This window comes from Trachurus japonicus, chromosome 12, assembly GCF_045865225.1.
Source record: "Trachurus japonicus isolate A0001 chromosome 12, Traja_1.0".
Taxonomy (NCBI): domain Eukaryota; kingdom Metazoa; phylum Chordata; class Actinopteri; order Carangiformes; family Carangidae; genus Trachurus; species Trachurus japonicus.
The window spans coordinates 7,798,934-7,822,240 of record NC_140918.1 but is presented as its reverse complement, the minus strand read 5'-3'; the positions used below and the strand labels follow the sequence as shown (position 1 = coordinate 7,822,240).

General features: G+C 44.8%; 1 protein-coding gene across 19 annotated transcripts in view; it reads right to left on the bottom strand.

The window, feature by feature from the left end:
• Nucleotides 1–607: 607 nt before the first annotated feature.
• The window catches only part of mast4 (microtubule associated serine/threonine kinase family member 4), a 91,301-nt gene continuing 68,601 nt past the window's right edge, over nucleotides 608–23,307 (bottom strand). For 13 of the 19 annotated variants that reach the window (XM_085792897.1, XM_085792900.1, XM_085792898.1 and 10 more), the window contains 22 exons: nucleotides 21,762–21,916; nucleotides 21,601–21,676; nucleotides 21,291–21,500; nucleotides 20,441–20,542; nucleotides 19,897–20,029; nucleotides 18,729–18,790; nucleotides 18,502–18,593; nucleotides 18,003–18,211; nucleotides 17,777–17,915; nucleotides 16,728–16,860; nucleotides 16,457–16,622; nucleotides 14,308–14,409; nucleotides 13,502–13,624; nucleotides 13,137–13,246; nucleotides 12,255–12,376; nucleotides 11,213–11,427; nucleotides 10,387–10,605; nucleotides 9,727–9,953; nucleotides 8,722–8,844; nucleotides 7,977–8,113; nucleotides 7,206–7,390; nucleotides 608–7,075 (listed from right to left, as the gene is read on the bottom strand). In XM_085792897.1, the coding sequence (XP_085649023.1) occupies nucleotides 3,333–7,075; nucleotides 7,206–7,390; nucleotides 7,977–8,113; nucleotides 8,722–8,844; nucleotides 9,727–9,953; nucleotides 10,387–10,605; nucleotides 11,213–11,427; nucleotides 12,255–12,376; nucleotides 13,137–13,246; nucleotides 13,502–13,624; nucleotides 14,308–14,409; nucleotides 16,457–16,622; nucleotides 16,728–16,860; nucleotides 17,777–17,915; nucleotides 18,003–18,211; nucleotides 18,502–18,593; nucleotides 18,729–18,790; nucleotides 19,897–20,029; nucleotides 20,441–20,542; nucleotides 21,291–21,500; nucleotides 21,601–21,676; nucleotides 21,762–21,916 (6,783 nt within the window). In that variant the 3' untranslated portion in view covers nucleotides 608–3,332. The remainder of the gene's footprint in view (nucleotides 7,076–7,205; nucleotides 7,391–7,976; nucleotides 8,114–8,721; nucleotides 8,845–9,726; nucleotides 9,954–10,386; nucleotides 10,606–11,212; nucleotides 11,428–12,254; nucleotides 12,377–13,136; nucleotides 13,247–13,501; nucleotides 13,625–14,307; nucleotides 14,410–16,456; nucleotides 16,623–16,727; nucleotides 16,861–17,776; nucleotides 17,916–18,002; nucleotides 18,212–18,501; nucleotides 18,594–18,728; nucleotides 18,791–19,896; nucleotides 20,030–20,440; nucleotides 20,543–21,290; nucleotides 21,501–21,600; nucleotides 21,677–21,761; nucleotides 21,917–23,307) is intronic. The other 6 variants (XM_085792899.1, XM_085792902.1, XM_085792903.1 and 3 more) reach the window with 2 other exon arrangements.

The following is a 23,307-nucleotide window of genomic DNA, read 5'->3' as shown; positions in this document are numbered from 1 at the left end:
TATACCCATGGATAACAGTGCAAGCGTTTTACTTTGAAACACAGGGTGAATGAAGATGAATGTGTGTTATTTTACTGTGTGAAGTTAGTAAGTAGTAATCTGTGTGAGAGAGGCTGTTTAAATATGCAGCTTTATCACTTCACCCTAATCTTGAGAGGATTTCTGAACTGTGTTGCACCACATTAGTCCTCTTTATCTCTGCTCAATGAAGGTTGCGTAACAGAGGAACCGATTTGACCAGTACTCGCCCCGGCACACAAATGGAAACACACTGCCCCCTGTCGCAGACGACCTGCGGTGCTCCGACTGACAGACTGCAGCAGGGTTTTTTTCATGTAGTTGGGACCAAATTATACATTTTTTTTAATTAATTGGTATAAAAGATGCAAAATGTTTGTGGTTTGTAACAATTCAACTTGACAAAAAGTAGGATTTTTAATCATTCTATTGTACTAACATGTATTTAAATGGCTCCTGTAAGTCCATAAAGCCTAAGAAAGTCTCTTATAAAGCCTTTAACACATGCAGACTCTGATGGTGAATATGAGGTGTTGAGTGATGTGTGAATGATAAGCAGGTTTTTTAAATAATAAAAAAATAAAAGGAGTAATTTATAATTCCATTTTATTTTCAGTATTACGCAACATTAGAAGTATAAATATCTGTTTTAATATACAACATCTATGACATCCATAGAGCTTTCCTTGGGCAAAATACAAAACTCAAAACACTTTTATTGCACATATTCTAAAAGACAAACCATTGTAAGCAAGTTCATCTAATACTAACTTTGCACAGAGGAGAGGAAAAAGACAAAATAAAGAAAAGTAAAGTTGAAAAGACAAGCAGACAAAGAAGAACCTGACGTATGAAAAGACATTGATTACTGCACAAACAAATGTTCTCTTTAAACATCCCGGTGTCAAAGGAGCAAAGTCTCACACTACTAGAAACGACATTATCCGTGACACAGAACATAGATTTGGCAAATCAACAATATACAAAATATACATCCATGATGCTTTGTAAACAAGCATTGAATGTGCTTTGAGGATCTAAATGTCAGTCGTCACAGGAAGAAAGAAAAACCTGTTTGTGTTATGTGTGTGTGCGTGTGTGTGTGTGTGGGGAGTTGAAGAAAGAAAAACATAAAAATTCAGTGATTTGTTTTCGATTTGCAGTCGGGACAATTCAGTTAAACTCATCTCCTCCATCGCTTGTCCTCTGAACTGAACAGTGGCAAACAGTTAAGGTGCGTTTATTCTCTCACAATTACATTAGCAATACATTTACAACACATCTAATGCAGGTAAACATCAGATTCTTTTAACATTAAAAATCTCTGCCAGTCAATCTCAAGGGTTCAGTGTCGTTCTCGGAGACAGTACGCCGTTTAGATAAACTATATTCTGTGTCATGTTACATGAAGTACTTTCTGTTTGACTTGTCAACATAAGAGTATATGTAGTAGACAAGGTTATTGTTTTTATAGAGCCAGCACGACAGAGCAAATACTGCATTACATACTTAGTGTCCTAGGCTACTTTCTGGTTGTCATTTAGGGTTTGTAATTTAAAAAAGGCATCTACAGTACAGAATCACATGTGTGTGTATATATGCATGTACGTATGTGTGTATGTGTTTGTGTGTGAATGCTGATAAATGACAGCCTCTATGTAAAGTACCAGGTATTTTGCACATAACATCAAATGCATGTTGTGGACTAAATGCATGATGCAGATAATCAGGATTCCTCGTATTAAAATCGTTTTCCTGTGGTGAAGCTTTAAGCTGCAGCTCATCATGACGAGTCCCAAACACGAGCACATGACTTTAACAACACTGACCGAAGCCTGACCTCCACATTCTCTGAAACACTGACAGTGAAGCACTCTGGGAACATTTCTTGACCAAAAGCCTTGAAATTAAAATGAAAAAGAAGAAGAAGAAGAAGAAGAAGGAGGAGGAGGAAAAAAAAAAAATCTACTGCAGAAATTCCTGGCGATCATGTGCAGAACTGCTGGTTCATCTCATTAATAATTCATATTTTTTTACACACTCATCATTCTTCACGCTGCAGTCAGCCGGCCAGCTCATCATCATCAACAATAAAGACATTCATGGGAAACGCTGACAGCCCTCACAGTTTTCTTATGTAATGCTACATTTTTAGAAATACACCCCCCACCCCCACCCCACCCCACCCCGACCCCGACCCGCACCCAGCCCCTCCCTCGTGACTTTTCCTTTCTTTTCAAGTTAATTCGGGAACATGTGAGAACATGTCGAAGGTCACAGAGAGGAGGAGGAGGAGGATGAGTCGATGAGACACGTCACAGTAGCTTACTTCAGACCACCGAGCCGTCGAGCGGAAACGTGGTTATCAACTCTTCATGTCGAGCGTATACATACAAACATGACACTGCAAAAAATCTATACATATAATACAAACAACAATCATGTAAGCCCCATGTATCCCAGTTTTACAGTGTTGTCATATTTACACCATATTGCATAAAAATAAAAAAAAATATATGTACAGATGTCAGAGGAATGTGAATAAACACCGCAATCTTGCTCAGAACAGAAAGTTTTTATTTCCCATGATTCTAAGGCCCCTACACTAATTTATTTCTAGAACCGTCACATGATTGTGTGTCCATCTGTGTGTGTTTGTGTGTGTGTGTGTGTGTTTTTTTTAGGTGAACAGCACAGGACGTAGTGGATTCCCTCTGCACAAAAAACCCAACTGACTCGACCAGAACAGAAACTTGTGAAGTGTTTTGTTGAGCGAAGCTGTGTGTTTTTCTACTGCATTAAAAAGACTTCATCATCATCATCATCATCATCAGGTCCTTCCAATCTAGAAGTTAAGAGTGCAATTTCAAAAAATCATTTATGGCACTGACTCTACAGTACTGTACGTCACCACCTCTGTAAGGCTCCTCCCCCCCGACACTCTGATTGCACGAAGCGCTCTGCCGTCCGTCCACACACACGAACGTCAAAGAAAAAAACTCCAAACAAACATTCAGTTAAAAGTGAATCACTGAATTAAGAAAAACAGCAGAGATCGTCAGCACGTGGCTGCCTACATTCACACCTACACACATCTTCTTGTCGTCTTATTGACACAACACACAGGCACACACACACACGTCTACCTCTCCATCAGCATGTAACAGCTTGCCCGGTCCTCAAAACAAAACAAAAAACAAAAAGAAGGCATGATGATGTTTGCACAAAACATGTCGAACATTTTATTACATCTGGAGTCTGTGCAGTGATCGATGACCTCAGCTGCCCCCCTCTCTCTCTCTCTCTCTATTTTTTTATTTCTTGTTGCTGGAGCTTCGTGGCGACTCCTTCTGCTGCTTGGACCTGCCGCCGTCTTTGTCTGAAGTGTCTTTTTGTGCGGCGGCGGCGGCGGCAGCGGCTCTGGTTGTGTCTCTTTTTGTGTTTTTCTGTACAGATGCGACGTCGTGAGTCGTTTCTTTCTTCTTCCTCTCGGGCGGCTCCTTGCGGCCGGAGGACGTCTGTTTGTCCGGCGTGGTGGTGGTGGTGGTGGTTGTTGTGGTGGTGGTGGTTCTGGTCTCCGGGCCCTTGTGACTGTCCTGTTTGGGGCCGTCCTTGGAGACCTTGGCTGCAGCGTCTTGAGCTGCACAGCTGGAGGTGGAGGTGGGAGTGGAGACCCTGGCCGAGGGCGGGGGCGTCTCTTTCTTCCCTGCAGGTCTGGGCAGCACCGGTGGAGGATCGGGCTGAGAGGAGACAGCTGACGGAGGCAGAAGCTCCTTCCTGAGCTGCTGCATTTGACGGGGAGGCGAGCTGACGCTGACGTCTTTTGGTTTCGAGTCGTGCTGGTCTTTAACGACCGGGGCGGCGTTTTTAGGGGAGGGGTCTTTGTGTTTGGCATCAAGACTGTGTTTAATAACCGGTGCTGGAGCTACAGGAGTCTTTGAAGCTGAGGGGACAGTTTTAGGGGAGAGGGATTTTGGCTTGGAATCAGTGTTTTCTTTCACTGTGGTTGCTACAGAGCTTTTGGGCTGGGTCTCCTTCTGCTTCACCTCGGCCGGAGCGGGAGAGTGCGTCAGCTGCGCCGGTTCCTCTCGCTTTACGTCACCTCCAGCGGATGGCAGCGCCGCTTCTTTCCGTTTGACCTCGTGGGCCGCTGGAGCGTTTGAAGCGGAGGCCGTCGAGTCTTTAGACGCGTCTCTCTGCTTTGAGTTTGGACTTCCTCTGGCCGCTGCGCTCTGAGGTTTCACTTCGGCGGCTCTCGCCTCCTTCTCCGCCTTCACAGGTTGCGGGTCAGGCTTTGACTTACTCTTGGGACTCGGGACATTTTCATCCGCAGCTGCTGAAGCCGAACCTTTCTGCTTGGCTGAGAGGAGCGCAGCGTTTTCACTCACACTGATGACACTTTCTTCTTTTTTGCCGGCGCCCGGCTCTGGGGCTGATGATTTGTGCTGTGCTTTCTCAGCTGGCTGGGTTTTTGATGGCTGCTCTGAATCTTTCACGTTGCTGTTGCTCTTTGTCTTTGGTGATATGGCATCATCCTTCTTCTGCACAGATATGCTACTGCTTTCTACTTTACCCACAGACACAGTGTTATTATCCCTTTTGTTTGAGCTCAGTGTGACTTCTGCAACACTTTGGAACAAGGTGCCTGTATTTACTTTCCCAGCTGTGGTGCACGTGTTGATTTCCTTCTTGGAGCCGAAGCCGCTTGCATCACAGGCCGCTCTCGCAGCCGCCCTGTTGCACTGTGCACCGTCCTTACACACAGGTCGCTCGCAGGCCCAGCCGTCTGATTTGGAGCTGCAGGATTTACTGCCGGGTGCGGGGCCAGATGCTGGTGTTGTTATAGAAACCTGCCGCTCTGTATTTGAAGAGCAGATGTTCTGCAGTTGCTGTTTTGAAAGCACACTCTCTGGAACGCGCACAGATGCACAGTTGTTCTGTACGTTCACCTCAGACACAGAGGTCATCTTTGAGGCTGGTTTCTCCTCGCGGCTCTGACGCTGACCTGTATCCAGACCGGGGTTTGTGCTCTGCTTCAGTGACGCTGCTAATGGCTCCTTGGCAGCTGCGGCCGGAGGTGCAGGTGAACTTTTAACGTCCGCCTCCGGCTTCGGCTTCGGCGAAGTCAAAGAGACGACTGTTTTGGGGCTGGCAGCCGTCGGGGATGTAGTGTGCGGTGCGACTTCCTGCTGCTCCGCTTCGTCCTCCTGATCTTCGTTGCTGACTTCCCGTATGGACGGAGTTTTTCCACAGGAGAAGTGGGAGCTGTGACGAGCGCCTCGGTGCTCGTGAGCCAGCGATGAAGCCGGCTTCAGACCCGTCCTGCTCTCTTGTTTCATAGTGAAGGATGAGGCCTCCACTTTGGCGACTGGAGCCTTTACAGAGTCACTGAGTCTTTCCTGTGTTTTCTCCTCACTTGTACTTATTTTCACTTCTGTGGTCGGGTTATTTACTACGATGCTGTTCAGAGAGGAAACAGCTTCAGGGCTCGGGGAGCTGGCGAGGGGGCTCTTCAGCTTGTCTGCGGTCTTCAGCTGGGGGACGGTGATGTGTCTCTCTGTGGGGCTCTGAAGCCACGTCGGAGGACTCACCGAAACAGAGTCGCTTGTGTTCTCCATCATCTTGGATAAACAAGTTTCTGTTTTGGAGACTCTAGGCCCCGAGAGCAGGCCGATGTCCAAGGTTCCCTCCAGGGGTTTGAGAGAGGACACATGACGTCCTTCCAGTTTGTATTCGGATGATGTCTTTCGGAGGGGAGACTCTGCCGAGGAGATGAGCTGCAGTTTTTCCACAGCGCTCTCTGCTCGGCCGGAGAAAATCTTGGGCGCCAGACCCTCAGGGCTGGAGTGAACACTTCCCAGACCTGCCTTCATGTGGTCATGAGGCATGGCCGAGTCCAGCTGGAGGCTCTTGGACCTGGTGGAGCCAAAGTGGAGGCTCTCGTGGATGCCAGAGGACAAACGGCACATGCAGTCCTCCCTCTCCTCGAATGACAGCCGCTTCCTGGTGAACTCGATGTTGGGAGCTTTGAAGTCCAGCCTGTCCGGCTTCATGTTGTCCTTCCCCTGCCTGGAGTGCTGCCACTCTGGGTGACCGGAGCACAGCGTTCGGAGCCCGCCTTCGTTTTCACCGCTGCCGCTGCCACAGCCGCCCGACGGCTCAGCGATTCCCTCGGAGGCTCGTGTGGTGAGTTTCTTATACAGAACATCCTTCAGAGTGGTGCTGGCAGCTTTGGCCTCCAGGGGGCCGCACTCTGGGCTGCTCTGGGATTTGTTTTGGCTTCGCCCCAGAAAACCTTCCTCCCTGTCGTCGCCACACATGGGGGATGAGTCAGATTCCCGCAGGGCGTCCTGTTTCTGCAGAGACTCCCTCCTCTCCGACCACTCCTGTCGCTTCACCACCATCTTGGACTTGAGCTTGTCCTTGTCCAGCTCCTCCAGAGACTCCTGCCGGCCCATCTTGCGGCCGACCGGCCTCTTTAAGCAGCCCTGCTCCACGGGACGCACGCGGTTGATGGCCAGCGGCTCGCAGGCGGCCTCCTCCACGCTCTGCAGGACGGTGTAGTCGCGCTCCCCGGGCCTCAGCTCCTCGTCCTGCACCTCCTCTTGGGTCACCTCCAAGCTGTGCTTCCTGGGACACAGGTGTTTCTTGTCTCCCGTGTAGGACGGGGACAGCTTCTCCTCGGACTGGACGCGTTTCAGCAGCGGAGACCGAGGCGGCTCCGCGCTTTTCGGGCGCACAATATGGCGCACGATTGTGGGCGGGGAATGTATCTTGGCCGGGAAGGATTGGGTTGTTTTGGAGATGGCAACAGAGTGTCCACTCAGGAGAGGGGAGGGAGAGCGCTGAGGGGACGTCGGCTGCGGGGTGGGGGACGGCGTGCGAGCCAGAGGGGACAGGGGGATGCTACTAGCGGACTTGCGGCGCCCCTGACGCAGCCTCTGGCCCGGCAGTTTGGGGCCGAGGCCGTGGAGCGTGCTGGGCCGGATGTGGCCGGAGCCAGCAGGGGAGTTGGGAGCGCTGGAGCTGGGGGAGCTGCTCTGTGAGGAGTTACCACCTGGAGGGAACGGGAGACAAACACAGAGGGTTTGAGTCAGTAAAGATATACGAAACAAAAAGAATAAATATTCTGAATGACAGTCAGGTGAATTAAGAAAAAAGAAAATAAAAAAAATCAAGACCTCCACCTGACTGGGTGAAATCTGGTGCGGGGCGGAAGGTGGCGGTGGGGGAACGAGGGGAGAGGCTGTGGGTGGGGGAGCCGGGGAGACTCTCACCAGATGACAGAGAGTGGTTGAGGGAGGAGAAGCTGCGGCTCGTGTGCAGGAGCGGAGACGGCTGCATGGCAAAACGCCTGAAGAGGGAGCGTCGCCTGGAAGAAGAACAGCAACAAGAAAGACAGAGAGAAGAAAAAAAATCAGCTCAGTTTTGAATTTAACGATGTAAAGTAATAATAGCTTTTTTTTCTAATTTAGCATTTTCCAATTGTAAAAAAAAAAATGAAGAAAGGTACAAATTGCACCTGAGAGCCAGAGCGTGATAATAAGAGAAGAGCTGCACACTAATTAAAATTCAGCTTCCACAGAAAAGGCCTCAGGTGCAGAGAGAAGAAGCTTCTTTGAATTTTCTTACAGTTTCTCAGTATGTTCTTGAACAGTTTCTCGGTATTCTCCTGAACAGGTTCTACTTTAAACTTTCTAAGAAGCAGAGCAACCTGTTGGTCTTGTGCACGGATCACTGTCGCCCCTTCAGTGTGGTCGACCTGCCCCCTGCAGGCCAACAGCAGACACTGACATCTAGTGTATTTCTGTGTGTGTGGAGCACAGCGATTGTTCCTGTCCTCAATAACATTTAGAGCACTGAAGATGTCATCAACAGCCTGTGGGGACTTTCTGAAACCACACATCTGCTGTGTGTGGAGAGAGGAACTGTGTCAGCTGCCTGTGGAAGATTTCTACCTCTCTGGCGTCTTCTCCTTCTTGGGCTTCTTAGCACATCGGACCATTTTGCTCCTGTAGCTGTTCCTCCGGGCCGGACCCGTTTTTATTGAAGTGTTCTCAAAGGGCGTCGTGGAGATGGCCACTTTGCTCCCGCTCTAAAAAAGAAAAAAAAGAAAAAAGGAAGAAACACGACTTTTAACTTTTAACAAGATTAAGTTTGCGGCTGCAGCCTCTGTGTTGTTAAAAGCTGATTAAAGCCTCGTTCAGCCCAGTTCGTTTAATTTTGTGATTGCAGTCAGAGATTGTGTTGATGCAGCGCCTGCTACACTCGCGTCCAATTTCCTGAATATGTCAAATGTAGACTGTTAATCCATTTTAACGGACTGATTAAACAATAGCACACACACATATGCACACACACACAAACACAGGGAGTACAGCATGTTCAGGCCAGCTCCAGTAGAAGCGTCACAGCTGAATGTTTTTACTTTCTCCACAGAGAAACTGCTCAGTCACTCAGGCTTGAAGCGTTTGAAATGGAAACCTTCGCTCTGCAGGTTTAACACATCAGTGCTGTGACAGCGTTTCAGCATTAGGTCCTTAACTTAATACAGTAGGTTGGTTGAATCTCTCCCTAAATATCCATCTATATTTTCCCCAATCTCTATAATTAAAATGAGTTGTCTAATATTTTAAATAACATCCAATTAAGACCTTGACAGTAGCTGCAGCAGGTTAAAGACAAACACACGCTCTCATTCACCTTGAGCAGCAGCTCCACCACCTCGGTGTGGACGAGACCGTGGACTGGTTCTCCATTGACGTGGGTGATGAGGTCTCCAGCTCTGAGTCCTGCCTTATGTGCCGGGCCGCCGTCTTCTACGTTCTGATCACACAGACATCAGAGACATTTTATTATGGTGTTTTCACATCTGTAGTTCGGCAGGAAGGGAATTTAATATCATTTTAATTTAATTAACTATAACTTTGAGGATTATTCTCTCTATTAATCAAGTTGATAAAATGTTTGAAAATTCTCATTTTCCTAAAACACACGGCAACGCTCGCCTTGTTAAAAACCTAGAGATTTCAAATCAACTGTTAAATATTAAAAAGGAAAACCACAAAATATTAAATTTGAGAATCTGTGACTGAAACGTGTCTTTCTAGATTGATTTCGATGTAACATCAATGGGCTATAGAAACTTGAATTCTAATTGTGTGACCAATATATATAATATATGTAGACAATAGACATGTATTGACATCATGATATGTAAATACTATGTACCACTGCTGACCTAGGGAGCTGTTGTATTGTCTGTGTATTGTTGTGTTGTGTATTTGTTTGTATTTCCTTGTGTATTTGAACATGGATTGTATGGGACATAAATTGTATTGATACATTGTAAATATGTTGTATGGACCCCAGGAAGAATAGCTTTGGCATTGCCATAGTTAATGGGGATCCAAATAAACAAATAAATCAATCAATTGATAAATTAGTGGAATAATAATTGCATCTCTACTTGAACCCTGCGCTCCTATGTCATCAAGTGAAACATTATTGATACAGACTGGGAGAGAGTTCAGCATCAATACCTTTGGAGTTCAAACTAAAGTTACATATCCACTATCACACGGTCCCTGTGGTCGGTCTGGAATTTGCACCATGAACCAACTGAACTGATAAAATCACCAGAAGTACTGTAGTTTTAACCAGTTTAACCAGACCAGTTTGTGTCCTACTGGTTGAAGGGGTCCTTACCCAGACCATGTGATAGACCGTGTAGATGTCGCTGTCGCAGGCGTACACCCGGATCGCCCTCAGCGTGAAGCCAAACTTCTTCCCCGAGCTGTGGATGACGACGGGCTGCCTCGGGTTGGTGGCGCAGAGGGAGGAGTCTCGGCTGGGAGAGGAGTCCCGTGAGGAAGGGTCTGAGGAGAGGGAGTAAGGAGACAGGGGGCTGGCCAGAGGAGACACCCCAAAGATATCTGGGGAAAAATAAGAGAGAGACGGCCATAAGGAGGCTCTGTTATTTAATCAATCAGGCTCTGACTGGTCCTGCAGGGAGCTCTGAGATGATGCTATAAAGCTCATGAGCCTGGCTCATTCTGCTCCTGCTGTGGGTGAAACTAATGGGATTTTCTCTCCCAGCAGCGAAGACCTCTTTGCTCCGGCCCCGCCTGCTTACTTTCCCCGTCGGCAGCTTGTACTCGCTCGAGTCACTCGCCGCCGCCACTCTGTAAAAATGGAACTCGCAGCGGGTGTCACTTTGGGCCAATTTGACACACATCCATAGCGTGTTTTCATCTCTTCCACGTTATTTGTTCAAAGTCTGTCGCTGTTGTTTGTAATTCTTGACTCCGACAGACTTTAACCTTCAGCAGACTGTGTGTGTGTGTGTTGTCTGTGTGTGTGTCTTACCCCCGGGGATCATGAGCGACAGGGCACCGGTCGACACCGACTTCGGGACCTTGGCCACAGCTCCGGTCTTCTCCACAGCAGCAGCAGCAGCGGCGGCGCTCTCAGGCCGCAGTGAAGCCGTCTGAGCGGGCTGGTCAGTGGAGGTGTGACTGGTGCCGTCGGGGCTCTCCACCCCTTCACCTCTGGGTGTCAGCTGGTCCAGATGTTCTGAGAAACTTCCTGTGATTACAAAATGACAGTCGTTAAGCACATGTTTTATAACGCACAGAGATCTAACTAACGGTAAACAAAATCTTCCTGACACTTGTCAACATTTTTTTAACTTTTTCATCTGACCTTCATTCATATTCAACTAGGCATAGTGTCAATCTTCATTTACCCTTCTGTCGAACATCTGGGCATCAATTTAATATCACATTTAGAGGTCCAAAACTCTGGAATGGGTTAGATGTGTTTCTGAGGTCAACATCATCTTTCACATCCTTTACAAAAGTTACTGAAAAAACACCTTATGTCATAACCTTCAGTGTTATTTTCCTGTTAATGTTAATTATGCATCCATCTTCCTTTCTTTTGTTGTTTATGTTTTATAATTTTTCTGTGTTGCACTGTAAATTACAAATGTTTATCTTGAACTTTTCTATGTTGTATTTCTAATTGGTTATCTTGAGTTTCATGTAATTCTTAGATGATGGGAGTGGAACTTTGTACAAGCCTTCCAGGCTTCGTTCCCTCCTTGCACTGTTTTTTTTTTTAACTTGTGCTAAATAAAATAAATCACATAAAATCTTCAGTGTGTTTGTATGTAGACTCTGTGACGTCGTACCAGAGAGCGTGGCTCCGCTGTGGGTGCTGCCTGGGGTGGTGGCGTCAGGCTCGTCCTGCGGCAGCTCCCCGATGGAGAACGAGGCCTTGCTGGGGTCGCCGAGGCCCGAGGTCTCGTCTCCCTCGCTCTCGGCTGAGATGGCGAACTTTGGTAGCAAGCCGGGGCGGGGGCCCTGATTCATACTGTCTGTGTCTGTGGAGTGGGACAACGAAGGCCTGGACGAGACAGAAAAGATTCTCATGAGAACAGAGAGAGAGAATAAAATACCCCCGGGTTGTGTTTCAGATAACTGTGAGCTCAGATGTTTCCCCTCTGAACCTGTCAGACGGTTTCATCATAGGAACGACCTGAAGCAACCAACAGGACATGTTATCTATAACTTCAAAAAGAGCAAATGAAAACAACTTTGTTCTCTCTTCTTTCCTCATTAATCATGTCACAACACTCAGATTTAGCCTCAGGAGGAGCCCCACCTCTCAGATGGGAACATATATCACTAGTTTTCCAAATAACTATACTCAACTAATAACGTATATTTAAGTATGACTTTGAATACAGGTCTACCTAATAATGCAGAACACTTTACAAAGTTAAAAGTTTCACAAAGTGTAGATCCAAAGGAAAGGAGTGTTTGACCACAAAATAAAGTGGTGAAAATATTCAAATTGAAACAAACACTCTCTGTAGGCATTTCTTTTCAAAAGGCAAAAACACATTTCAGTGGACGACCCCATCGCTCTGCTCCTGAGTCGGTGTTCCTGCTGCTTCTGGATCTACACTGACTATAGATCAATATGTCACATAATGCAAACTATCGCATTAAAAGTCTGAACGTGTAAGACAATGCAAATTTCTGTAAGCAGCGGAGCGTATGCAGACATACTATCAAACTACTACATTTCTGCTGCTGCTGTTTCTCTCTGGAAGTAAAGCTGCCCATTGATCTTATGTTACATGTGATATCTGAGCTGAAGCAGTATTATGCATTCAGCTGCATATTTAATCTCTGTATCGTGTTTATGATAAATGGAGGCGAGCGTACATTTCTGCAAAGTCTGGCGTCCAGCTGAGAGAGTCCACAGTCAGTGGGCTCTCACTCTTCTTCTCCTCCGTCTCTCCTTTCTCCTCCAGGTGCCCACGAGACAAATCCAGGCTGCTGTACACCTGACAAAACACAGAGACGAGGATTCACTTCAGTGCACGCTTTAAATGCAAAATCCTGCTCGGAAACACATCATCGGGTTCAGAATAAGTCTCAAATATGCATCGATATATATGTAGATATTCTCTCTCTCTCCATATATATATATACACACATACATAGGTACTTATACACCAGGGTTTTAACATTGGCAGCTAAGGGGAGGCCGGGGGAAGGAGGCAGGAACACTGTGCCGTCTGTGTTAATGCAGACTTGGCTGTGTCTTCAGAGTTAAGGTGCAGCTGAGGAGAAGGTTCGGCGGCGCTCGACACTTCCTCTGAGACGCCCCGCTGCTTTTTGAAACGCGCTGTAATGCTTTGTTTTGATGTGAGAGGGGAGCATACTGCAATGCAGCACAACAATGACTCCCAGCTTGTATGACTGTATTGTGTACCGTGTTCCACTTCACCCAGGAAAAAAAAAAAAAAAGAAAAAAAATCTGATTTGCAAGTGGAAAATATATGCAAAGCCGAAATCTATGTTTAATACTGTAGGGCTAAAGGAGAGAGGCGGGTGGTGGGGGGAGAGCGGGGCGGACACAAATTTCCATATGAAACACCAATTGCTCATGCTTTCTTTCCCACGAGAACAGTGTCAAGACAGATGAGGGCATCAACTCATTTACATCAACAACTCTCTTTGGCAGTAATGATGATGATGATGATGATGATGATGATGATGATGTGAACGTGTTTGTCTGAGAGAACGAGGTTAAGGACACACCTTCGAGAATCTGTGAGAACAGGAAGAGAACTGCCGCAGCTCCACGTTGAAGTCTTCATCGTTGGTATCCTCTTCCTCTGTCTCCAGGTGATGGTATCTCTCAGAGCGAGCTGGGAATGATGGGAAGTTTTTTTTAAAAGATTATTTTAATTGCATTAATTTATGACAGGTTATTTTAGGTCCCTCAGGGTGACATAAGCAGAGGAAAATGGATCATAACGACCATGAACTTCAGGCTTTTTAATCTCCTTTTTACGTACAAGCTCTTAGTGGTGTCGCTACGTGACAAAACTGTTATTTCAGAACATGTTGGGTAAATGTTCCCCCTTCTTGATTTTCTGTTTTTAATGCGTTGGATAACTCACTGTCGAAATAGCTGGTGTCGTCTTCGGACTCAAGCTGAGGAATAAACTCGGCCTTCTGCCTCAGCAGCCCGTTCCAGTCCAGGTTGTGGAAAAACTGATGCTGCTTCACTTCAGCGGCTCCACCTGCAGATTGTACAAACACCAATGATGGATTATGACATTGAGCTTAATCTTCAGGACACATGTGAAAATTGCTGGTGAAGGAAACATGCACAAAACAGTGGGGGCACTGACATTGAACTCTGTGTCAGCTAAGACACAGGAGGTTGAAGAAACGCTTATGCTATGTTTTCCCTTTCCCCTGGTGGCTGCAGGCCAAAGCTGCATATCATGACCATAAATTATGCAGCACAATTTCCTGCCGGTGACCTTTGGAGGAATAGCAGGAGCCTGTTTGAGTGGCAGCCTGGCGTGGTCGAGATCTAGATGAACAACGAGGGTCCAGCTGTCCCCGGAGTGAACTGGCTACATGCACAGCTCTGATTAAAAGCTTTTGTCCCAGGTCACGGTCACTTTTCCAGTCTGCAGAGCTGCACGCCTTCACCGCCTGATCATGCATGGAGCTAGATTCACGCACTGGCAAGGTAATAATTGCAATTGATCAAAGGGAAGAGGTGACCAGGCCACGGGATAAACTGCTCCGCTGCTGGATGACCTCAATTTCTTCCCCCGGTGACTTGGAATAATGAGCCGTGCTGAGGTGGCGCTAACGGTCTCATGAGGATTTATGTTGGCCTGTCGAGTCCTGGCCGAGTTACTGGCTGTGCCACTTTTTTTTTTTCTTTGCTCTTTTGTGTTTTGTGTACCTGCGCCCATTCGTTCCAGAGGGTTCTGCCTGAGCAGCAAAGTGATGAGCTCCTGAGCGTCAGGGGGCGGGGCATCCTCTCCGTCAGGCCAGTTGATCTCGTCTGGAAAGGAAAACAACACATAAAACAATCAAAAACACTCAAAAACAATCGAAGAACTGAGACGGATCAGTGCAAGAAGCTTTGTGGATGGCAAATTAAAGACATGTAACTGTCAGCTCAGAGTGTATAATTAGCTTCTTGCATCTGGCAGTCTGGTTACAACTACATTAGATGTGACCGTTACTGTCATAGTGTTAGTGCAGGTTTGTGGGTTTGTGCTGTTTCGTTGATATTGCTGACGCTTTTGTCAGGCTGTGGAGACTTCACATGAGTTTAGAGCTTCCTGTTTCCTCCTCTCATATGAAAACACAAAACCATTTTGACCTACTATATATAATATCTAAGATATTACAGTGAAAGAGTTCCTGTGTTTTAACTTGCAGAAGGAGTTTCATAGTTTGGTCACCATCTAGTTGCAACCAGACTGCCAGATGCAAGAAGCTAATTACTGTATACACTCTGAGTGGACAGTTACATGTCTTTAATTTGCCATCCACAAAGCTTCTTGCACTGACGTAGGTGCTAACCTAACCTTTTGTGTTAATGTTATTAGTATGGTGGGAGGAACGTGACCTTCGTGCTTTTAATCCAAGCTGTCACATATTGCAGAGTTATTACTGCCATTTCTCGATGGATATTTGGGCACATTAGCTGACCAGATGGCCGTGTAAAATGTGTTGTGTAGTAAAAAAAAAAAAACTTCTGGGAAAGTTTGGATGAGTGCAACACACAAGCTGAGAAGCTATGACGACACTGTGGTGGTGCTCCCTGCTACATGTGCATCATCCCCTGATAACTACCTATAAAAAACAATTTGACTATTATTTACAACAAATGAGAATTGTGTTTTTTTTATTAGATTTTACATATTGGCCTCGTCTGAAAACATCTTTTACCTAATTGTGCCCAGTGAGAGTCGACATCTGTTTCTCTCTCTCCGCTGAAGTGCTTCACCAGCAAAGTCAGACGAATCAAGGCTACCTCTACCATGTAAGCACAATGTTGAATGAGACAATTTACATGCGCTCGAGCTTTTAGTGAAAAGCCTCTTAGATAAGCAGTGTTAAGAGGAGCCTGTCTGCCTGTCTGCCTGTCTGCACCGTGCTGATTGTCTGCTCTGTGCACCGTTTGTCCCCCCCATTTTAATCAAATTTGGGAGGGGAGCTATGAATATGCATGCGCGGCCTGAGGCCACGGTGGCATGCATTCAGTGTGCTCTGGCCCTTTTAATTAACAGTCACTCTCAGTTGCTGGGTACAGTTTGATTGAGAGCATACCAAATCAGTCATGGCATGCCATTCATTTCCATGGCACAGACATGGAGGCCGTTATCCAACAACAACACCACCACCACCACCGCCACATAAAGCGATCCGTCTGAGCCGCGCCGCTGACAAGAAAAAAGCTCTTGTTTTCAAGATTAAGATTTTTCTCTGCGCTGCTGTCACCATGAGACTACAAGGGAGGGAATGAAGTAACATCATCATAATATTAAAAACTTCACTCGTGGTCTAAAGCCAAACTAAATCCACTTACTGCCATCTGTTTTTCTAGTGGCCAACAGGGAAATCTCAGTCTTCAATAAATTGAGAAATATGCACACTAACTAATTCCATGTGGTCACTTGCGAATGTTTAATTCATATCTAGGCGAGGTTTGGGAATTTCACCCGACGTGCTCAACAGAATCTACACGCCAGATGCTGAGAAACACCTTGAAGCAGCAAAAAAACAAAAAAAAACATGTCTGTATTCAATAGACTGACATAAATAAATAAATGACGAGAGTTTATTTTCTTCTTTAAACAGAAACATCAGAGAAAGTGAGGAAACAGGGCGTTAATGGGTTTTGCAAATGACAAAAACATAAAAATACAATTGATTGCTCAGTGAATATAGTCATGCAATTAAAACAGCTGAAGAGAATAAAAAAGGCTCAATTTACTGGCTTAAATTATCACGGACATCTGTTATGAGCTGATGATTATTTACAAAAACCAGCACCAATAGAAACTTAGTGTGGGAGGAAGGTGGAGGGAAACACTGACCGCTGATGACCTGTCCGAACAGCTCCTCCGGCGTGTCTCCAAAAAAAGGCACGCAGCCGACCAGGAACTCGTAGAGGATGATCCCCATCGCCCACCAGTCCACCGGCCTCCCGTAACCTTGTCTCAGGATCACCTCTGGAGCGATATACTCAGGGGTCCCACACACCTGCACAGAGAAAAAAAATGAATAAATACATAAATAAATAAAGATGTACTCTAAATAAATATGTTCAGTATTGCATCTTTCATCACAGTTAAAAGTAAGATTTACCTGCTTGTCTGAGAACTCTCGGGCGTCTTTCTCGATGTGTCCCTCATACAGGTTAGTGGTCATGTTCATCAGCCCGACTTTGGACAACCCAAAGTCTGTGAGCTTGATGTGTCCCATTGATGTGACTAGCAAACTGTGGGAGGAAGAGGAGAGAAGAAATATATTAGAAGATGTCAGACATGCTTGTTTTGTGCATTGAATATAAACTCCAGAGAGCCAACTGACTGAGAAAGACTGAGAGCTCTGTGATGCTTTTAGGTAAATGCTAATATTATTATGCTAAAATGCTTATAATGCCACATGCTGACATCAGGTGTAATGTTCATCATCTCTGCATGCTAATGTTTGCTACTTAGCACAGAGTGCAGCTGAGGCTGATGGGAATGTGACTGGACAACAAGATGTTTGACCTGATGATGGCGCTCAACGAAAGATTATGGGTTCATCTGAATAATTAGTAATAGTCCTGGGGATGATATGTACTTGAATTCATATACTTCATCATGGCCCAGAGAAAAAGTCCAAACCAAACCAGACCAACCCAACCAGAATGATTTGGGTTCATCCTCTGAGACAAATTAAGGTCTGAACAATATTTGATTGTATTCGACTGAATGGTTGTTGAGCCAAACCAGCAGATTAAACTCTGGGCCGAGTGCCATTGTTGCTTTAAAATAAAGAATTTAGGTGTCATCACTCACTGGGGTCAAATAATAACTCATTTTATTTCTTCCTCCAGTCTTAAAACATGATCAAAGTCACACATGACTTTGCTGGACTGTGTTTGTCTATCGTGACTGAAACTTCATGATATGAAGAAGTGCTGTGAGGAGCAACTTGAATTTCACAGCTGCAGCTTCTTCCCTGGAGTGATAGCGGTCCAATAAATATTATGTTTAGTAATTGCATCTCAAATAATTTCCCCTTTTTTATTGTTAAAACTGGCAAATCATCATCAAATTATCTCCTGAATGCACTCAAGTTGCAAAAAAATAAAACAAAATAATAAAACATGAAAATATTTTTATGATGTTTTCAAGATGTCTCACTTGTCTGGTTTGAGGTCTCTGTGGACGATGCCGTAGTTGTGGAGATACTCCAGCGCCAGCACCGTCTCTGCAAAGTACATCCGGGCCATATCCACCGGCAGAGGACCCATGTTCTTCAGCAGGGTAGCACAGTCTCCTCCTGCAAAAAGATGAAGGCAGTGTGAGTTACAGATGAATGCTGAAGGTCGGAGAGGGTAATGCTGCTTTCAAAGGCGCAGCTGCTGACCTTCGACATATTCCATAACCATGCACAGGTGCCGCCGCGTCTCAAAGGAGCAGTACATGGACACGACGAACGGGTTCTCGGCGAAGGTGAGGATGTCTCTCTCCACAAAGGCCTGTTGTATCTGGTTCCTCAGAATCAGGTTCTGCTTATTGATCTTTTTCATGGCGAACCGCTGCTTCGTCTCCTTGTGTCGAACCAGATAAACAGCCCTGCGTAATAATAACATTTTATTTTACAAGTCAGGTGGGGGAAAGATTGATTAGAACAGCTCCACTTTGGAGAGTAAACGGTAAAAAAAAAATTCAGCATTGATCATCAAATCTGTTTTATTAGCCATTGTAATTAACATCTGGTTGGAAACCAGGAGGAGAACAGACGAGGGGGAGATAAATAAAAACAGCAATTCAGAATGGATTCTTTGTTGTTGCAATAACAACCCCCCTCCGCTGCTATCTCAGATCAGATCAGATAATAGATTAGAAGAATGAGACGTCCTCACCCGTAGGCTCCATTGCTGATGAGTTTTGTCATCTCAAAGTCCAGTTCGCAGGGTTTTCGCCGGCACCGCAGGGCTGTGCTCAGGCTCTGAGACTGATGGGGAGAGAGAGAGAGCAAGGGACAAACACTACTGAGACAAATCAAAGAGATAAAAATCTGTATTTTCACTGCTACGCCTGCGGTAAAGATGGCGCGGATCGATACGGTAATCAGTTTCTGAGCGCTTACAGAGTCGTCTGTCTCTGGGGTTTCTGCGATCCCGCTGTCACAGCTGGTCAGCTGAGCAATTTCTAAAGAGAAAACAGAGAGAAAAAACATTTAAAAAAGAGAAAATATTGAGTTTATCAATCTAACTTTATTTATATAGCACCTATTGTACAGGTGAGGTGACTGAGAGGCTGATAAAAGGACAGAAGATGGTGTGTGTAAACTAGAAAACAAATGGAGGCTACGGTGTTTGAAAAAGATGATAATAAAATGATAAAAGTTAAAAAAAATACAAAAAAAGGGAGTAAAACAACCCTAAACCTACTGTAACATAATAAATGACTGACCAGAAATCATTCTAATAACTTAACTTCAGCCTGTCCTGCGGTGAAGTTTTTGAGACAAAGGAAAACGTAAATGCTGAGAAATCAAAACCTATCAACGATTCAAAAACTGCAGCCTTTAGTCTTTATTCACCTATTAAGTCTGAGGTGCTGACTCCAAGACAATCTGAATTGAGAATAAATGAGGCGGAAATCAGACACAAGTCCAACGCTCATTTTGAAAATCACCACTCCAGAACAAGTGCTCATTACGAACCACCTTGCATCTTTAAGGGGTTTTCTTTTTTTTATGTTGTTGTTGCTGTTTGTATGCAATCATGCCAAAGTCCATGTGTGTAATTTCACAGAGTGTGTGTGTGTTGTGTGTGCAGTGTTTGTCCCGTCCCTGGAGAGCCTGTAAACACATTTCCACTGCTATTTAACATCTGTCCTTCCTCGTAGGTTCGCTTCAGGCACACGAGGCGCTGGGCAAACGAAACACAGGAGACACTCGGGGGAGAAGGAGCGGAGAGATGAGGCTGATGAGCCAGCCTGTGTGGATCTGTATAAGGTCTGTGGGGAGGCCATTCCTTTCTAATTAGTCATAATGAATGTTGTTGGTTAGTGAATCTGGAGAGACAGAGGGTCATTAAGAAGACAGGCTGTTCAGTGCAGGACATTAGTCAAGAGTGTCTTTTGTCTTTTAGTTGCCTCCACAGTTCAACTCTTTCTTCATTCCTTTGCAAATGTGTTTAGTTTGTTGTTGTGTTTGTGTGGCTGCAGGAACGGTAACGCTATATTATACCAGGATAAAGTGGGATAATAAAGGTTTACCCCATGTTTAATAATCAGTACATTTCCTGTACCTTCCAGAGGGTCTCGTGTGAGTCCCAGCTGGCTGATGATGTATCGGGGGATGTCCGTTTTGATGCCCTGGCCTTCTTTAGCATGTCCTTCAGCAGCCTCCAGTAGGTGGTAAAACTCCTCCGGGTCAAACTCCTGAAGACACAACAGCACATTTTAGCTGACGCTGATATGGACGTAAGTTTAAGACGACATTTTTAAAAATCTGTAGTTTTTAAACCAGGATCTGATGTTTCATGCACGTTTTATTTGCCCTGAACACTACTGTACAATGATGTAATTATCACTTTTTAAGTTGACTGTTGTTTTTTACAGATCCAACAGTAACAGAACAATATTACAATTTATTTGGAGTTGTGTTTTCGACCATTAGACAAATGTAAATCCAACAACCTGTCTCTTTTAGCTCAGATTTTGGTCTCTACCAACTCCTGCTGAATGTTTGAGGTTCAAAGATAATCTGAACTTTCCTGTTGAAGAAGATTGGATCAGTTGCTGCCAATAGCTGGAATGTTTTAGGGGTTAGTTCGGAGATAAGAAACGTACCAGACATTCGAGGAGTCGAGCAGGTCGTGCGATGATGATGAGGATCTTCTTCACCAGCTCTCTGATGAAGTTTACCTCCTCGCTTTCTGACCTCTCTGTGGACTACATAGAAACAACCAGAAGAAACAAGATGTCAGATATCTGGATAATAAAAATCTGCCTGTTTCAACTAAAAATGTTCTGCTTCTGGAGCGGTGCGTGGCGCAGTGGTTAAAGCGGCCGCCCCATGTAGAGGCTACAATCCTCAACGCAGGCGTCCCCGGTTCGAATCCCGCGTCGGGCAGACATTTCCTGCATGTCATTCCCCCTCTCTATGCCTCCCCCTTTCCTGTCTATCTCACTATGTGCTATCCAATAAAGGCAAAAAGGCCAAAAAATATTTTTTAAAAAATGTTCTGCTTCTTTTCAGAAATTATATTTTCATGACCTTGGTGTTTTGGTGAAACTTCAACAAAATTTCACATTGTGAAAATATAAAAAGACATCAATATATACTCAATGAAGGTAATTTTTTCTTCAAAGATTTTAATAAACAACAATTTGCGTGTCTTAATATATTATAAAAGAATCGAGGATGGGTCATTGCTTGTTGTCAGGTGACAAATTTGTTCTGCAACATATTGAAAAACCTCCACTCCATATGCTGTTTGAAGACTTTTTAAGGATTCTTTCAACTCCTTCAGGCAGTAAAGTGCTGAACTGTGACATGAATACTGTGAGTAAAACATAAAAGCAGTACATGATGCTCAAAAACTGGGTCTTGGTTCTCGTGCAGTTTCTCTATCGAGACAAATCGAGGTATATGAAGCGTTTCCGTGACCCGTCGTCCTGTGACTGAAGACACGCTCACCTCCTGAACGAGCCTCTCCAGCTTGTCGGTGAGTTCGCAGAAGTAGCTGGAGGTGATGAGTCCTAGCCGGCTCTTCTCCAGACAGTCACGGGCCAGTTCAATTATCTGGTGGTGGGCGAAGCCGAGCACGCCATCTGCCAACGGGAGGACGCTCTCCGGAGAGTTACTGTGGATGATCTCCTGAATCCTTTCCTCCATCTGAGCTGTGGCCTGCAGAAAAGACAAAAGAAGGTGCAAGTTTGGTACTGTAACAGGCGAAATATAATTAATGAGCCGACACAGCAGGGGAACACTTATTATGAGGCCGTACCTTCGGAAACCGCTCCTTGTAGACGTGATTCATCATAATAATCTCGTGGTCATAACATGAGGGAGATCTTCCAGGGCTGAGAGATGAAATAGAATAAAGTCAAGAGTTGTAGCGACACCAGTATTGTGCGTAATGCTTCATCTGCAGAGGTGGAGTAATACCTGAGACTGCGTGAGCGGGGTCGCATGGCCGTCGCTCTGCGGCACTCGTCCCCGGAGATGCTCTCAGTGCAGAAGTGCTTGGAGAGGAAGTGCAGTTCATCGGGCGTAGGCTGGAAGGGCAGCTGGTGCAGCTTCTCCTGTGATGAACAGGATGACTGGAAATGAAACAAATATATATTCAACATGAAAAGAAAAAAAAAGAGATGGCAATTTTTTTTTAATGTGGATTAAAAAAAACATGAAAACAAACACACACAAACATGCTAAAAGAAAGTCTTGTGTTTCACTAGAGAAACTGGCAAATCTAAAAAGGAAAATAGTTTCACATTTTTTAGGAAATGTGAGAGTTAGATGAGAAAATTGAGAACACTCCAAGAGACATGTTTTCTTAGCTTAGCATTGGAAACAGGAGAAAGAGCTAAAAAGGTCAAATCACCATTTTTTATATTTCAGTTTTTGAACCTTTTTTTGGTGTAAACATGTGGAAAGAGCCAGGCTAACTGTTTCCTCCTGCTCCCAGTCTTCATGCTAAGCTAAGCTTAGCTAGGCAAGGCTAGGAACGTTATATTAAACACACGTTGTGAGACCAGAACTTTTCCTAAATTATAATACTGTAATACTATAATCTATAATACTATAATACTAGGGATGCATGATAACTGTTTTTTTTCCACCGATACTGATAACTGATAACTATTATCTGCTTCTGATACCAATAACATTTAATTAATAAGAGGTATTGCGTAAAGATGAATTTAACATCATAGCTCTGCCTCTACCCAAAATTATATCATATACTGTATATATATCACAACTGTAATCGCAACAAAAACAAAAAGAACAGTTATGACTCTTCAAAAATCAATATTTGTTATTGTTTCAAATCAATTAAGGAGGCAAAAAGACTCAAAATGAGCAAAAGGCAATGTTGACTAATTGTAATATACTATAATTATCAGATTTTTCTATATTTTGGCCAATAATTATTGGTTGATTATTATCAGCCAATATTGGGCTGAAAATTATATGTATCTTTATTCCCAAATAGAAAGACACATAAACTCGACCGTGACTCTTATTACAAACCAAAACCCATCACCTCCTCTAACTCCACTGAACTCATGACTAATCTTTTACTGGAGAACGAGAGCATGCTTCCGTCGATAGATGGCGTGAATGGCAGGAAACGTGCGAGATGCCCAGACATGACACAAAACAAAACAAAACAAAACACAAACAAACATCAATATGGGTATTTTCCATCCAATCTGTATGACACGGCTTCCTGTAAATGTTGCGTTTAGTTTAGTGTGTTGTACTGTACACGCGTGTTTGTTGTCTGCGCGGCGCTCCGTCTGCTTCCTTAAAAATGATTATGCTGATGTATTTGAATACAATTATTTTCTTCTCAGCGTCAGCGTTTGAGACACAGGGAGAGATGGAGACAGAGGAAGTAAACACAATGAGAACAGGGAGAGGGAGAGAGAGAGAGGGGGCGAACCAGGGGAATGTGTGGGTTTGTGTTGCAGTGTGTGTGTGTGTGTGT